We start from the raw sequence: 17,392 nt of genomic DNA on the forward strand, positions 1-17,392 counted from the left end.
ACCTGGCTCAAGAAACACAGGGCCAAAAGGAGCTTACATTGCCCAGGAATGCATCTAGAAGTAACTCTTCAGGAAGGCCTAACTCATCATGTTTTCAAGTTGGATAGGAGCCTTTTTTAGGAAAACTACTCCCAGTGTTTTGACTAAATGAGTGAGGCCGGCTCTTCCACTTCTCTAACCAGGGCAATTCTAACTTGTCAAAATAGTTTTATAGAAAAGGATCTAGCACTGATTGAGCTGGGATTTGCACTCCACCCCACACTTTCTGACTCTTGAAACACCACGTTATCACCTTGGCTTATAAAGCACCATGTTTATAACATGATTCAATAGCTCAGGATTCTGTTCATCATCAGTGGATTTTGCATGGTTCAGCTGTAGGGCATCCAGTGAAAATTTGGTCCAAGAGACTGCTACCTTCTCTTTTGTGACGAATGGTGTCCAAGAGCAGCACTGGGTTACCCAGGCTTCTCTGAATCATGATCATTGAGTTTTCTGAGCAGTGACTTGGGACTTTCAAGATGTAAATAGCAAACGTGAAACCTGGTGACAGAGTGGTAACATGCCGTTGGCCTGAAAGCCAAAGCTGTAGTTAAAATCAGTGCCGCTCACTCTGCAGAAGCATTAGCATTATTTCCGCAGAAATAAAAGCGTGGTTGGAAAATGAAGTCTGGTAAAATAGCTCCAGGATGTTGCAGGATGGAAGGTTCCAGACTCCTGAGCTGCCATGTCCTGGACTCTTGATCCAACCACAATTTGAGTGAGGATGATGTAAGGGGTTAGTATGATGTGTTGGGGAAGCCTTGTCTGTTTGTGGTTAATAATGGTCACAGAGGGACTCTTGCTTGTCCTAGTAGAGTGAAGGGCTTTCAAGCACAGAATGGAGTGATTTCTAGCCTGAGATAACTGAGTCTGTTCTTAAGATGCCATTGACTGTCCAATTTCAATTCTCCAGAAATTCCCCTTCACTGGCCTTTGCATTACTGCAAATCAGCAAGTAATCTTACCAGGCCCATCATCCCCACCTAAGTCTTTTGAGTTCAGGAGATTATCCCATACCCACATTCCCTAAACCTAGAGTTGGTTCACTCAGGAAGCAGGGCCTGATTTCAGAATAGTCCAGGCCTCTTTCATCAATCTCAACATTTATCTACTCTAAACATTGAAAAATTGGAAGGTTCTCGCTTGTTTTGGAATGTGTGTGGTCAGTGCCTCAGAATAAAGCATTTAGCAATTGATAGAATCCTGTAATCAACATGATTGGTAATAGATAATACTTCATAAAAAACAGGAATAACATTTACCCAATGCTTTAGCATTTCAAAGTAGTTTACAGCCACTGTTTTTCAACCACTGATAGGCTGTTTGGTCCTTATTTTATAAGAATTGGTACATTGTAGAAATGAGCTAGGAATCAGGAGATCTGGGTTCTGGTTGCCATTTCACCACACACTTGCTCTGTGATCTAGGATTAATGACTTCATTTCGCCATCTTTAGAATGATCTAGGGATATGAGGGAAGATGATTCTGGAAACTTTCCAAAGATCCTATCAGCTCACAAACTCTGACTAAAAGAATATGGGCAAATACTTTGTTTTGGTTTTATTTAACAAGGTAATAGTTCTCCTGTGGATTTTCAATGCAGTTACCATTTACTTTTCTTAACTTTATAATCTCAGACTTGGGGGTTATTTCAGATGCACTTTAGAACTTCCATTATCCTATGGCCTAGTCAATCTTTGGGCCTTTCAAGTCCTGATATATTTTTGGTTGACAATCAAGTAAAAAGTCAAAGATGCATCCAGATACATTCCGTAGCTTGGAGAAATGGTCAGCAGACACACCTCCACGACAGAAACAGTTTTGGGAATCAGAATGCCCTTTTTCCCATTCAGGTATAGATAGGGAGGCATTTTTCATGGGGAAAGATCAGGCTAGGAATGGGTGACTCCACCATTTTCCTATTATGGTGGGAGTGGCTGAAACAGTGTGTGAAGATCTGCATTGAATGTACAAAAATTATCTTAGGTCATAGTCTGCTCATGTAGCTCTAACATTCGAAGCCAGCTCTTTCCAACTCGATGAAGTGGTCCAGCTAATGCAGTTGTTCCCTGCCATCTTTTTGGTCATGAACCCCTTTGGGAATCTTATAGAAGCTATGGATGGCCCTCTGCCCAGAAAACTCCCCATCTACTCACAAATTGGGGTATAATTTTAGGGGATTTCTGAATGCCCTGAAGCTCATGGACCCCAAGTTAGTACTCCTGGTCTAAGTAGAATAAAGGAGCCCACCAGTAGGAATGTCAGGGCTAGCCTGAGACTTCTGCATCTCAGCTAAAATTAAATACATAGTAACATAAAGGTGTTTTTTTTTCTTTTTTTCCTTTGACCATCACCCCCTTTTCCTTTCTCTGTTCCTACATCTCTTGTCATCTCTTCTCATTCCCTCTCATTTCTCTCCCCATCTCTTGCACATCTTGCACCACAGATGTTCCAGCCTGGCTAAAAAGCCTCCGCCTGCACAAATATGCCGCGCTTTTCTCCCAGATGACCTATGAGGAGATGATGGCCCTCACCGAGTGCCAGCTGGAGGCGCAGGTATGTGCTTGAGGTGACTATTCCCTGAGAGGGTGCCCCAGGCAGGACCTGAAGTTCAAGGCCTGGACAACCTTGTTTGGACCCATACTTATGCCCACACAGTAGCTTGCCCTGTGCTGGAAACTGTGGGGGTGCTGGCCAGCATTCCATGGTGACTAAAACTGGGTGGATTCTTGCCTTCAGGATCCAATAGGAGATGGAAGACAAGCAGATAACTGCAGGGTCGTGAGGGTGAGATCAAGTGGTGTGAAAAGGCATAATCTCGGCACACTCGAAAGTTCCAGGTGCCAGGGAGGAATCGGTGGAATTTCCTAGGAGAAGTAACATTTGACCATGCCACAAAGAATCTACATCCCTGCCTTTGCTTTTCTTGCTCTCTCCCTCCCTCTGCCCGAGCAGGGCTTGGCTTGTTTGGGAAGTGACAGATCCATTGTCTGTTGTCTAGTCCAGTTACAAATCAGCCTGCTTCTAACTGGACTGCTGAGTAGAAGCACCAGGTCATGCCTCAGACCCGCCCCAACATTTTTAAAAAGTCATGTTCAGGCCAGTCTTTGTCGAGATTGGAGTAAATTATACAAAATATTTTTTTCTTGTAACATGAGACAATCATTGAGAATGAGATTTCCATAGGTCTCAGATTTCATTTCCCTTCTGCATGCCATAAAAAGACAAAGGTTCCCCTTCCTTCTAAGGCATCTTTCCCCAGTGTGGATGCCAAAGGCCAGTCAACAGAACCCCTGAAACTAAGCATGTTTCCTACCACACTGTGCTCAGGTAAGTGGATCTGACCAATGTCTTTGTTTCCCTTGTTTAAAATGCTATTTGCATGTTTCTCATTGGCCTCAGTTTCCTTTCAGCAATGATTTAAAAGAATCGATGGTCTGAATAGGCTAAGAGTATTTCCTTTGCAGGAAGAGGAGATTGTACCATTTGGGCATGGCTGATCTGGACGCATACCTCCCCACAGATCACCAGTTCCCCAGTGCTTATTCGGTACCCTCATTTAACCCTGCAGGCCTGGCGGACTCCCAATATGGAGACACAACACAAAGCCCAAAGTCACTGCACATTCTCAGAGAATGAAAGGCACTCATTTCAACTTCCTAACATTTCTCCCATCTCTTTTTGGATCTTGATTGCTCCTTGAAATCCCAGGGGTTGATGAGAACTTTTCTAAGAGCATTTTTGTGTTTGGGTCAGAGTTGAGGAAAAAAAATCTAAGTCATCAGTTGTTCAACTTGAGGGAAAAAAACAAGAAACAATTGAGGGCAAAGCCAGAGGCTAGCACAAACTTTTCAGAGTAATTTAATTCACTAGAACCCAAAGTTAAGGGTAAACAGAAATATACTCCCAATATTTCATCTTAGAGACTGGGTTCACTTGTCATTTGAGTCTTAATTTTTCTAGTAAAGATGTTGTTGATATTCCTATCTTTTCCTTCTTTAAGAAGAATTCTATGGAATAGTTGCAAGACATTTGAGTTAGAGACCTTATTTGAGAAAGGGCTGTCTATCAGGAAATTTGCAGTGTCTATTATCAACAACTATTTAACTAAATCCTTAGGCTCACCATTGCTACCCAGTTAAGAAGATAAAATCCACAACTCTTACTGTGAATCCTAATCATTTTCCTGAAGAGATGACTGAATTATGAATTTAAGTAATTTTCTATTCTAGTTTTCCTTAGAGAAACAAAAGACAGGCTGCAAACTAACAGAAATACCCCGTGTTTTATGACACTCCAGGTGGACTCTACTGGGCTGCTCATCTTTTCAAGATGGGTAAAAACACAGGGAGGGTTTGAGAAAGCCATGAATATCTGTATGGGGTTGGGACCTTCAGGGAAACTGAGGGGGGCTGAAATTATAAAGCCTGGAGAAAAGGAAGAGTGCATGACTTAAAAATTATCTTCTAAGACTGAAGAAATTTCATGCTGGGTAGAATAATTGGCTGTTCCGCATCTCTCTCTAAGATACAGAAAGATACGAATACAGATAAAAAGCACAGCCAAAAGACACGGGCAAATGTATAGCCAGATAGAGTTAGAATTAAGAAGATGGCTGGGCGCGGTGGCTCACGCCTAGAATTCCAGCACTTTGGGAGGCTGAGGTGGGAAGATTGCTTGAGCCCAGGAGTTTGAGACCAGCCTGGGCAACATGGCGAAACCCCATCTCTATTAAAAATACAAAAATTAGCCAGGTGTGGTGGCCTGTAGTCCCAGCTTCTTGGGAGACTGAGGTGAGAGAATCACCTGAGCCCAGGAGGTCAAGGCTGCAGTGAGCTAAGATGGCGCCACCGTACTCTAGCCTGAGCAATTAGAGTGAAACCCTGTCTCAAAAAATACTAATAATATTTAGTAAGAAGAGCTTTATGACGATGGGTACTAATGCAAGAGATAAGTGGATATTGATCAGCCCGTGAACATATAGGAACAAAGAAGACAGTAAAAGCCTCCAAGAATCTGTAAGCTGATTCTTAAAAATATGTTTTTAAATATACATTTAAATGTAACTTGTTATTTAATTACAGAATGTTACCAAAGGTGCAAGACACAAAATTGTCATCAGTATTCAGAAGCTCAAAGAAAGACAAAATCTCCTGAAGTCTTTGGAAAGGGTAAGTTATCGGATGAGGGAACATTTCCACTTTCATTATGGGAAAATGAACCAAGGAAAATTCTCCATTGGAAGTGTCATCGACAGACCTTCTAGAGCGTATCATGCAGTTTCCTCACCAAAGTCAGAGAAAACGGAATGATTTTGAAGTGAAACTTCCTGGTTGCACGTGCTTCTTTGGAAGCTGATGCCTCAGTGTGCTTATTCCCTGGGCCCAGGCTGCCTTGCCCGGCCGTCCTAGAGCCCTGATGAAGTGCTGTCAAATGCACCCTTTTTATATACGTTTGTGTCTCTGCCTCGTATACATTTGTAGAGATCAGTGAGGTGTCCAGTTCACAATCAGAGGCTGAAATCTTGGCAAAACAGGGCAGGGAATACGCAGTGTGCTTTGGTCTCACTGTCCTCCTAGGGGAGGGCCTGTTTTGAGAAAAGCTGCCCCCAGAGTGGTAAATACCAACAGGTACACTGCAGAGAGAGGGGGTCAAAAGCATTTGGCAGGCAGACATAGTTGGCTCTCAAGAGAATAATTTCAGGCTTTAACTTAACAACAGAATGGGTCCCTGTGACTCTGATAGGAACCATCTCAAAAATGCTAAATGCTGAAAAAAGTTTATTCCAACGTTAAAAGCAGTGATCAGCTGCCTACTCTCCCATTTTATTTGCTACCTACACAGGTCCTCTTCTTTTTTTTTTTTTATTATTATACTTTAGGTTTTAGGGTACATGTGCACAATGTGCAGGTTTGTTACATATGTATCCATGTGCCATGTTGGTTTGCTGCACCCATTAACTCATCATTTAGCACTAGGTATATCTCCTAATGCTGTCCCTCTCCCCTCCCCCCACCCCACAACAGTCCCCGGAGTGTGATGTTCCCCTTCCTGTGTCCATGTGTTCTCATTGTTCAATTCCCACCTATGAGTGAGAACATGCGGTGTTTGGTTTTTTGTCCTTGCGATAGTTTACTGAGAATGATGGTTTCCAGTTTCATCCATGTCCCTACAAAGGACATGAACTCATCATTTTTTATGGCTGCATAGTATTCCATGGTGTATTTGTGCCACATTTTCTTAATCCAGTCTATCGTTGTTGGACATTTGGGTTGGTTCCAACTCTTTGCTATTGTGAATAGTGCCGCAATAAACATACGTGTGCATTTGTCTTTATGGCAGCATGATTTATAGTCCATTGGGTATATACCCAGTAATGGGATGGCTGGGTCAAATGGTATTTCTAGATCTAGATCCCTGAGGAATCACCACACTGACTTCCACAATGGTTGAACTAGTTTACAGTCCCACTAACAGTGTAAAAGTATTCCTATTTCTCCACATCCTCTCCAGCACCTGTTGTTTCCTGACTTTTTAATGATGGCCATTCTAACTGGTGTGAGATGGTATCTCATTGTGGTTTTGATTTGCATTTCTCTGATGGCCAGTGATGATGAGCATTTTTTCATGTGTGTTTTGGCTGCATAAATGGATTAAAGACTTACATGTTAGACCTAAAACCATAAAAACCCTAGAAGAAAACCTAGGCAATACCATTGAGGACATAGGCATGAGCAATGACTTCATGTCTAAAACACCAAAAGCAATGGCAACAAAAGCAAAAATTGACAATTGGGATCTAATTAAACTAAAGAGCTTCTGCACAGCAAAAGAAACTACCATCAGAGTGAACAGGCAACCTACAAAATGGGAGAAAATTTTCACAACCTACTCATCTGACAAAGGGCTAATATCCAGAATCTACAATGAACTCAAACAAATTTACAAGAAAAAAACAACCCCATCAAAAAGTGGGCGAAGGACATCAACAGACACTTCACAGGTCCTCTTCTTACCTTTGTGTCTGGATGCTGCCCTGGTAACAATGTCATTTTTAGGACTTAACGACGACATGATTTCGTCTAAGATCCAAAGGAGGGAAGTCCTCATACCTCACACAAGTGTGAACGAGCATTGCCTCTGCCTCAGGGTTGGGACTCTTATGCATGGGTACTGGGAGGCAAGAGTGGTGGGTGGGAAGTTCTGTGGGTATTTGCAGCCTGCAGAGCTTTAGAGGTAACCTCTTCTGGTAATCCCAGGGAGCTTTTGGATTTTGGAAGGGAACAGAGTATTGAGGGAGGTAGCGCTAAAGCAAGTTTTGTGAGTACATAAACATTTAATGGAGTGGTAATTTTTCAGCAGGTGCACAAAGATGTGTATGTGTATAATTTCATATATGAAGGGGTGGCCTGCCCCTCCACACCTGTGGGTATTTCTAGTCGGATGGGACGAGAGACTGAGAAAAGAAATAAGACACAAAGACAAAGTATAGAGAAACAACAGTGGGCCCAGGGGACCAGCACTCAGCATACCAAGGACCTGCACCGGCACCGGTCTCTGAGTTCCCTCAGTTTTTATTGATCATTATCTTCATTATTTCAGCAAAAAGGAATGTAGTAGGAGGGCAGGGTGATAATAAGGAGAAAAACATGTGAGCAATAGAATCTACGTCATAATTAAGTTCAAGGGAAGGTACTATGACTGGATATACACGTAAGCCAGATTTATGTTTCTCTCCACCCAAACATCTCAGTGGAGTAAAGAATAACAAGGCAGCATTGCTGCAAACATGTCTCGCCTCCCACCATAGGGCGGTTTTTCTCCTATCTCAGAATTGAACAAATGTACAATTGGGTTTTATACCGAGACATTCAGTTCCCAGGGGCAGGCAGGAGACAGTGGCCTTCCTCTATCTCAACTGCAAGAGGCTTTCCTCTTTTACTAATCCACCTCAGCACAGACCCTTTACGGGTGTCGGGCTGGGGGACGGTCAGGTCTTTCTCATCCCATGAGGCCATATTTCAGACTATCACATGGGGAGAAACCTCGGACAATACCCCGCTTTCAAGGGCAGAGGTCCCTGCGGCTTTCCGCAGTGCATTGTGCCCCTGGTTTACTGAGACTAGAGAATGGCGATGACTTTTACCAAGTATACTGCTTGTAAACATTTTGTTAACAAGGCATGTCCTGCACAGCCCTAGATCCCTTAAACCTTGATTTTATACAACACATGTTTTTTTGTGAGTCCAGGTTGGGTCAAAGTGGCTGGGGCAAAGTGGCTGGGGCAAAGCTACAAATTAACAACATCTCAGCAAAGCAATTGTTTAAAGTACAGGTCTTTTTCAAAATGGAGTCTTTTATGTCTTTCCTTTCTACATAGACACAGTAACAGTCTGATCTCTCTTTTCCCTACACATATAGACTATATAAAGTTATATTTAATGCATATAATATATATTATATGTATTTATAGAATATACATATATAACTTTGTAAGGAACGTTTCTTTTTAAACCTCTGGCCAGATAGAGGCTTCTCACGTGCACATCCGTGATTAAAGACCTCTTCTTACTTAAAGTGAATTACAAATTACAAGTGAGCTATCCAGTTGAACCTGAGGTTTATTTGTTGTTGTTTTTAATTTTATACTACTTTAGAAAGCAGCTTGTCTAGGTGAGTATTGCCATTTTTAAATTGAGAAACCATTCTCTTTGGGGGAGCATTCAAAAGGCCAATTTACTCTTTCTTTGTTAGAAAGTACAGAAAATATTTTGCATAAGGATTTGATTGCTAAGTGTTATGGCAAAAGAGTGATTTCTTCCCTTCTTTCTGGAGCAGCCTTGAGGATTCATTCATATCCTCCATCACTGAGGAAGCGCACCCACCTGGGAGACAAATTACTGTTAGCTTTATTCCCTGCAGCCTGGCAGAAGTCAGCATGGGGAACACTCTGGCAGCCAGGTAGCAAGGGTGACCCTGACATGCCATTGACTTTCCATCTAGCCTTTGATAAGTCAATGATGTTTTCCGTGTCCCAGATTTTGCACCTAGAATAATAGTGACTTCCCTGTTCACTGGAATGGGAAAGTTAAAAAGATGCCACATGCAGAGCAAAGTGTGATGGCAGCCAGTGGTCAAGTGGAAAGAAATTGTGAGTTTATTGAGTCTGACTTCTTTGAGAGAGAAGAGAGCTTGTGTGTATCAGATGACTGGGTTGACCTTGCATCAGAATACCCAGATGTTTGGACATCCTGTGTATTGTCCCTGCATGAGCTGATGAGATGGGGTGGGAGGGAATCTCTCTCAGGCATCCACTGAGGACGTATCCCCTGGCCCTCCTCTCTCTTCTCTGGAACCCCTACCTCTCCTGCTTTGCAAGGGAGTGAGTAGTTTGTAACCTGTTATCGCTGACGGCACCAGTGGCAGACTCAAATCAGCCGTTTCTGAGGCATTCACAGACACTGCTGGGCTGATGATGCTGCTGGAAAAAAAGTCATCTGCCCTTGCCTGCCTCCCATATTCTTACCTCACATAGATTTCTAAGGAGATAGCTGGGGCCCCGCCCATAGTTAGTTCATAATCAGTGGTGGCTGTCTGAGCTCTGTGTGCAGAGCTCTTTTGTTCAGTTACTGAACCCTTATCAAGCAGCTGCCTGGGACTCAATTTGCCCCATCCATTGGAGATTAACCGTGAGTCATACATGGTTCCTGCCATGGGGAGCTGGGGACATACATTGGGACAGTTAGATATGGCACCATATGATCTCACAACCCAGTCTGATCGATGTCATCACCATAGCAGGTCGGGGAAGCTTCCTGAGGTGAAATAGACCGCTGTGCAGTGATGAGGTGGGAAGCCTTCAGAAGAGCCGGATGCTGGCCGGGAAACTCATTAGGAAACTATAGCAAGTCTTGATGGGACCTTGAACCAAAATAGAGGCAGTGAGGATGGAGGAGGAGGATAGAGATCATTTAGAGGGAGTCTAGTGATTGTGACGAGGCTTGGGTTTGAGTGTCGTAGCATTTGGGGACAGAAAAAATAGGAGAAGGAAATGGAGGTCCATGGGAAGGGTTGAGTCTGAGGTGCCTGTGAGACACCCAAGTGGAAATGGCAAGTCAGTGGCCAGAAGAGAAGGTCCAGAGTCCAGGAGCCCCACAAGGTTTGAAAGAACCAATTGTGCATCATCTGAGTGTAACTGATAGTAGGTACTCCCTGGAAGTGTGTGCCAAGTGTCAAGAGCGTGGACAGGCCCTTAGGAGCACCATAAGATATGGAGGGGCTGAACAATAATACAGGCTATGCTCACCAAGAGGGTTGGGAGGGGTTTTTTTGTGTGTTTTTTTGTTTGTTTTTTTTTTTTTTTGAGACGGAGTCTCGCTCTGTCGCCCAGGCTGGAGTGCAGTGGCGCAATCTCGGCTCACTGCAAGCTCCGCCTCCCAGGTTCACGCCAGTCTCCTGCCTCAGCCTCTCCGAGTACCTGGGACTACAGGCGCCCGCCACCACGCCCGGCTAATTTTTTTGTATTTTTAGTAGAGACGGGGTTTCACTGTGTTAGCCAGGATGGTCTCGATCTCCTGACCTCGTGATCCGCCCGCCTCAGCCTCCCAAAGTGCTGGGATTACAAGCGTGAGCCACCGCGCCCGGCCGGTCGGGAGGGTTTGAAGGAAGGAATCCCTCCAGGTGCCATGGAAGTGTCACGTACAATGGAGACAGAACACTGCCCTCTGAAATTGGCCCTCAGCAGGTCACTGAGCCATGATGATAGGAGTTTCAGGGGAGTGGGAGGAAACAGAAGCAGAAGCCTGTGAACCAGTTGTTGTGAATGGGTGAGGGGCCATGGGGTACAGAATTGCAGACTTCTCAAGATATGCGGTGGAAAAGGAAAATTAGAGTGGTCACTGGAGCAGATTTTTCAGCATTTATCTTGAGTAATGAAAATGTTTCCATGTGCTTTTATTCACCACCCTGCCTTTTCAGTTCACTCTCAAACTGTGAAACTAAGCCATGTTCTGAGCCTGGGTCCCTGGCATGGAAGAAGGAAATATACACACATACTCATGCATTCACCTCACTTCCATTTATTGCTGCTTACAGAAGGAGAAAATCCTTCTCTGTAAGCCTGTGGCTTTTCTTCAAACACATCCAGATCTTGTCCTCTTGGGTTCAGATCTGAGACCCCCGATTCCATCAATTGCTGCAGAGAAACAGCCGATAAACTTAATATTAAATGCTAAATATTTCTGGAGTAATAATGCCATATACTAGTAAGGTGCATTGTATACTTTTTAAAAATGTTTTACCCCTATCAGTGGATTTGGCCCTTACAGCAAACTTCCTAAGGTAATCAGGAGAGCTGCTGGTATCCTGATTTTAAGAAAAAGAAACTCGAGTGAGTCCAAACTCCTTAGCAAGTTGGTTGCTAAGGACTTGGAAAAGCTCTTCAGCTTCATCTCTGGCCACCCTGAGCCCTGCTCGGCCACGTACAGCGTCCTGTCATCCTTTGTTCTTTTCCTGCTGTTTATCCTTTCCTGAAACATGCAGTGGTGGTCAGGGGTCCCTCTTATATGTTCCCACAGCTCCCTGCCCTGATGCCCATCATACCGTGTGGGTCCCAGAAACCGCAAGCACCTTAGAGCAAAGATTATGACTTAATTTGTTTTCCTATCCCCAGTGTGTAACAGTGCCTGGTTGATGACAGGGCTCAGCAGCTGATGGGTGCATGAGAGGAGGAAAGAATAGATGTGCTAGATACAGGAGTCCTGTCTATTATGTGGGAATCCCAATTCTTACACAAAGGGAAGGATGGAGCTAGAGACATCACATGAGTGCTGGGGACACTTCGGCTGTTCGAGACTCTCTTTCCCAGATGGTTTGCAGCTTGTTGTCATATGCCCAGGAAAGGCACTGAACCAGCCTTCCTCCAAGACCCAAGTTAGCCACATCAGGGCTGGTATAAGTCAGGAAGTAATCTCCTTCCTGCTTGTCTCCTGAGTGATGGCTTTGGTCAATGGACCAGACTTCCCACTGTCTGCTCTCAAAGGAGCTCCTCAGCTTTATAACAGCACCTTAGTTAATGAACAGCTTCACTGTGCCTCTTTGTGTTTATCATGTGGGATTATATTTTCGGTATGAAGGATCAGTAAAGACTTGGGTGGATTCCCAATTTTTTTGTCAACATGGAGAATTAATTCTTACAGTCAAAGGTGCTAGATTGATTTCCATTCTGGCCATTTCCCTGTTTCCTTCTCAATTTGGGCACTCTGTTTTGAGTTCAGGAATTCATTTTTCAGTGTCAGGAACATGACCTGATGGTCGCAGTGCCATGCTACTGATGCCAGCTTAAGCAGAGGATGAGCTAACTGGTTGTAAGCCAAGTGTTATCTTTGAGACAATGGCTTGATGTCTATGAGGGGAAAAAAAATTCTACATGATTCCTGGGAAGTTATATTTTATAGAAAGTGTCCAACATTATTCGTTATGTATTTGGTTTCTTTATTTTTGTGTGGTTTTTTTCTGTTTTTGTTTGTTTGTTTGTTTTGGTATGGTTGTCTCCAATAGAAGAATCAGATAAGATTTGAATGGGGCATGCATATGTTTCCTGTTTGAAGGCTCTTCACATAACCAAAATCTCCTCTCACCACTAGCTGGAGAAACCTTCTTGCCATGTGACAAGAGCAGGCAGGGGTTTGGTGCAGTTGACAGAGTGTCCCAAGCATGCATTTGCTCATCCCATTGACGGCAGCTGCATGGGATGGCATGGCAGGGATACACGTAATCACCCCAGTGTGGCTTTCCTAGCCCCTCTTCATAGGGAAGCTTCATCCCTGTCTTTTCCCTTCCCCTCCTTAGTCAGGGGCTGGACAAGGAGGTCAGTGTCCCCTACAACCCAGGGGCTGGTTGGGCCGTTGGCAGGACCTCAAGGTAGGATCCAGGGGTCCCCTAGTTAGCACACAGTCTGATCAGAAAAGGTGGTAGGTGCTCTCCTGGCACGGGTCAGCTAGCTCACCTCCCTGTGCCTGCCCTGGTCACATCACCAGGTCAAGTCAAGGAAGCCAATCACATGATGGTGTCTAGATGCTGGGAAAGGGCCGGGTCTACTGTGGGCAGCAGGGAAGGAGTGATCAGGAGCATGCCTGACTCCTGCAGAGACATCTGCCGCATGTAGAAGGCAGGTGGCAGACGCGAAACTCTCCTAAGAGAAAAAGGGACTTTCTCCCCTAAAATAGGCTGAACAGTGGCCCTGGCCAGTTTTGAGAGACAATTCTGGTGGCTAATTAAAATTTCACTTCCTTCATAAACCCTTCGTGCCAACTAGGCTAAGGCATAATCCAGGTTCCACTTCCCACCCCTCCCCGCCAAAAAAGCAGGTTCCTGCCAACGACAGGGTGTGGCTGTTGGTGTTCTTTGCTGCCCACAGTTGAAACAGGCACGTCCAAGCCTGCCGTCCTCAGCTTTCTTTTTTCTGATCGATTGATTGGAAATGTTTGGGTGCAGAAATGATCACATTTCATATGTTTGCATTCCCTGTCGCCATCAAGCAAGTGTAAGAGAGGACCCCAGGAATGGATTGGATACTCATGCATCAGGCTTTTTTAAATGTCCTTGCTATTCTGAGCTCTCAGAAAATTAAATACTTTGGGCCAAGTGCAGTGGCTCACGCCTGTAATCCCAGCACTTTGTGAGGCTGAGGCGGATGGACCACTTGGGGTCAGAAGTTCAAGACCAGCCTGGCCAACATGTGAAACCCCATCTCTGCTAAAAATACAAAAATTAGTTGGGCGTGGTGGCACATGCCCATAATCCCAGCTATTTGGGAGGCTGAGGCAGGAAAATCAATTGAACTTAGGAGGCGGAGGTTGCAGTGGGCCGAGATCATGCCACTGCACTCTGGCCTGGGCAACAGAGTAAGACTCTGTCTCAAAAAAAAAAAAAAATTAAATAATTCGTAAGTAATTGGGACCCTGATTGTCAATGTCCTTTCCAGGTCCTAGGAAGACTTTGATGTGCACAAACACAGGGAGAGCAGCTTTGTTGCAGGGGGCCCACCCCAGCCACCATGCCAGGCGGGGTCCCAGGCTCCCGAGCCCCAGCCACAAGTGTTTGGGCCTCTGTGAGCATCTGGCATAGAGAGAAATATCTATCAGAATCAACTTTTATTTCTTTTTTTAATAAGTAGTGCCCAGTATATCAAACTATATGTGCAGAATGATCCACTTTTATTATACAACACATAAAGACATATATTATATTACAGTTCTGTACATATTCCTCTCCAGAATGATCCTTGTAAAACTTGTCACTCCCTTGCTCGAAACCTTCCCTGGTTTCCCATCTTAGACTAGATTCCAGCATCCCTGCCCCAGCCCAAGGCCTCCAGGTGTCTGACGGGACACCATTGCCCATTTGCTCCGTCACAGGCCTCCTTGCTGTTCCTCAGACTCCACACTCAGAATCTTTGCCCTTGCTGTGCCCTCTACCTGGAGCATTTCTCCCTAGGATCCTCATGCCCACGCTCATTTGGGTCCCTGCCCCATGTCACCCTCTCCAGGAGCTTCCCCCCACAGCAGCCCTGGCCCGTACCACAGCCCCTGGCATGATATAGTTGTCTCATGGCTGGATGTCAACTCCTTGGGGAACCCTAAAGGCAATGAAGCAGCTACGATATGCTCATTTTGTACACAGGGAAACTGAGGCACAAAGTGGTTAAGCCATTTGCCCAGGTTCACGTGGGAGTGCAAGAATCCAAACCCCAGCCTCTGACCCAGAGTCTCTGCTCTTAATTCCTACCCTGTGCTGCGTGTGCCATGGACTGAGTGATGGTGTGAACGGGCTATTTCACCCAGAACATACACAGGACACAAAGCCATCATGTCAACCAACTTTGTTGTACAGCTTCTAAAGCATGTGACTGTAATATGTATAACCGCATTTTACAGAAATGCACCGAGGAAGGCAGAAAAGGAAATATACCAAATTGTTTTAGTGGTCATCTCTAGATAGTGGGATTTTCCTGTGGTGTGTATTTTTCTCACTATACCTGTACGCATTTTCCAAGTTTTCTACCTGGGCCAATATTAGAATGATGAAACGAAAGTGGTCCCTTTTCCCAAAAACGTCCTGATGAGGGTACCAGCAGCCATGAATCCTGTAAGAGCTCAGGGCAGGGGAGGGCAGGTACGGGGGTGGACGACCCTTATTCCTGAGCCTAACGGAGGTCTTCCTGCTCTCACCGTCCAGGACATCATCGAGGGGGGCAGCCTGCGCATCCCGCTCCAGGAACTGCATCAGATGATCCTGACTCCCATCAAGGCCTACAGCTCCCCGAGCACCACCCCCGAGGCTCGCCGCCGGGAGCCCCAGGCCCCGCATCAGCCCTCACTGATGGGTCCCGAGAGCCAGAGCCCCGACTGCAAAGATGGGGCCACAGCCACTGGCGCCACAGCCCCCACCTCGGCCGGGGCCAGCGGGGGGCTCCAGCCACACCAGCTGAGCAGCTGCGATGGGGAGCTGGCCGTCGCTCCCCTGCCGGAGGGGGACCTCCCCGGGCAGTTCACACGCGTCATGGGGAAAGGTAGAGCCTGATTCGCCCATTTCTTTTTTCTTCTCGGATACCACTAACCAGAGCGACAGGCTCCTGGGGGCTTCCCCTGAGTGCTGGATAAATTCCCTGTCCAAGTAGACATCATTAGCTCCATCTTACAGATAGGGAAAGTGCAGCTCAGAGAGATTAAGCCTTTTGGGTTTGAACTGCAATCACTGTGACCCCAGGAGACCTACTCCTTAATCCCGGCTCCTTTCTCTCCCAAATCCCTCAGACCAGGGGATGTCAGCCCTTTTATTACAGTGCTCATTGGGCCAGTGGACCCTTGCAGGAGGAAGGTGGGAAGGACTCGGAAAAAGATGATTTCGGGAACAAACCATTCACTCAGCATCTCACCCTCTCCCCAAAGCAAAAGTGGCAGAAAATGAGTGACAAACTGAAGGGGCACAGACGCCTTTAGCCAGAGCCCAAAGATCTCCCTGTGCAGAAAGATGCCAGCCTTGGCAGTGGCCTCTCTCCTCACCACTGAAAGTGTTCTCAGATGTGGCCATGGTTTGGAGAATTCCCGGCATGGAACTGTTTTGTTCTCGTTCTCCCATGTCTGCGTTTATGTTCTCTCTTCACGGCTGGCCTGCCGTGTGAAATGCTCTAGTACGAATAGCTTGCGTTTATTTAGCTTTTCCTCTGTAGCAGACACAGTTCTCCGTGCTTTACCTATAGAGCTTACTTAATCCCCGAGTTATCCCATTTTACAGAGGAGGAAACTGAGGCACACAGGCTAATTAGCCCACCTGAGCTTACACAGCTGATGGCAGGGCTGAAATTTGAACCCTGCAGTCTCTCCATCATGCACATGGTTACCACTGTGCCTTCTTATCAGCTCAAGATAGAACAAGGTTAAGTTTCATGTGATGGTTCTCTCTGTTGTTAGGTGACAAAATCCAAACCTAAAGAGTCACGTGTCATCTGACACGTCCTTGTTACCTCCACGGCCCTTACCACCTCCATTCTACACTCCAGACTTTGTATCTTTTGAGTTCTTAAAAGTTTGCATATTTTCCTGGCTTCTGAGCCTTTGTGCATACCTCCCCTCTGCCTAGAACTTAGGCCCCTACTAGTTTACACAAAGCCTTCATGTGAATTACAAGATGGTGCCCTGTCTGGGTGGACACAGCACTGCTAGCACTCACATTGGCATGCACTTGTGCAGTGCACAGACTGCACATCCACATGGGACAGCCTTTCCTATAACACTCTTTTCCTCACCCCATTCCCTTCACCTGGGTCATGCCTCCTTCTCCAGGTCTTAGCCAAGTCCTCATGTGCTCCAGGAAGCCTGCTGATCCACTGGGCTGGGTGAGGTACCCCCTCTCACCTGCCCCACGTCCCCCTTTACTTTCCTTGTCTTAGCCCAGTTCACACTAGATTGTAATTGCCTGTTTGCTTGAGTGTATCTTCATTAGTCTGCAGCACAGACCACTTTTAATAGCTACTCAATACCCTGCTTGTAGCACAGTGCTTACAGTAGATGCCTCATAAGTAGGTGGTGCAAAAATTGAGGGATGACACCAGTATCTAAAGTTAGGCCTTCCCACAGACCATCCAAGCATACATGCTGGGTGCACGCCTGTCGGGGAGGGTAGAATCCACAGCGTGGTCCTTTGGGTAAGAGCGCCCCTTTCTACCTGGGCTACTCTCTGCCTTCTCTGGGGCAGACCCTTATTTCCATATCCTTGAAAATGTCCACCATTAGAATAATTTATGCTTGATTGGGTGTCTTACAAGACATCTTGATTATTTTTTAACAT

General features: G+C 45.6%; 1 protein-coding gene across 7 annotated transcripts in view; it reads left to right on the forward strand.

The window, feature by feature from the left end:
• SAMD4A (sterile alpha motif domain containing 4A) overlaps positions 1-17,392 on the forward strand; it is a 231,921-nt gene that overhangs the window by 183,634 nt on the left and 30,895 nt on the right. For all 7 annotated transcript variants that reach the window (XM_030810793.1, XM_030810828.1, XM_030810805.1 and 4 more), the window contains 3 exons: positions 2,490-2,599; positions 5,128-5,214; positions 15,281-15,614. In XM_030810793.1, coding sequence (XP_030666653.1) covers positions 2,490-2,599; positions 5,128-5,214; positions 15,281-15,614 — 531 coding nt within the window. The remainder of the gene's footprint in view (positions 1-2,489; positions 2,600-5,127; positions 5,215-15,280; positions 15,615-17,392) is intronic.

Source organism: Nomascus leucogenys, chromosome 1a (genome assembly GCF_006542625.1).
Source record: "Nomascus leucogenys isolate Asia chromosome 1a, Asia_NLE_v1, whole genome shotgun sequence".
Taxonomy (NCBI): domain Eukaryota; kingdom Metazoa; phylum Chordata; class Mammalia; order Primates; family Hylobatidae; genus Nomascus; species Nomascus leucogenys.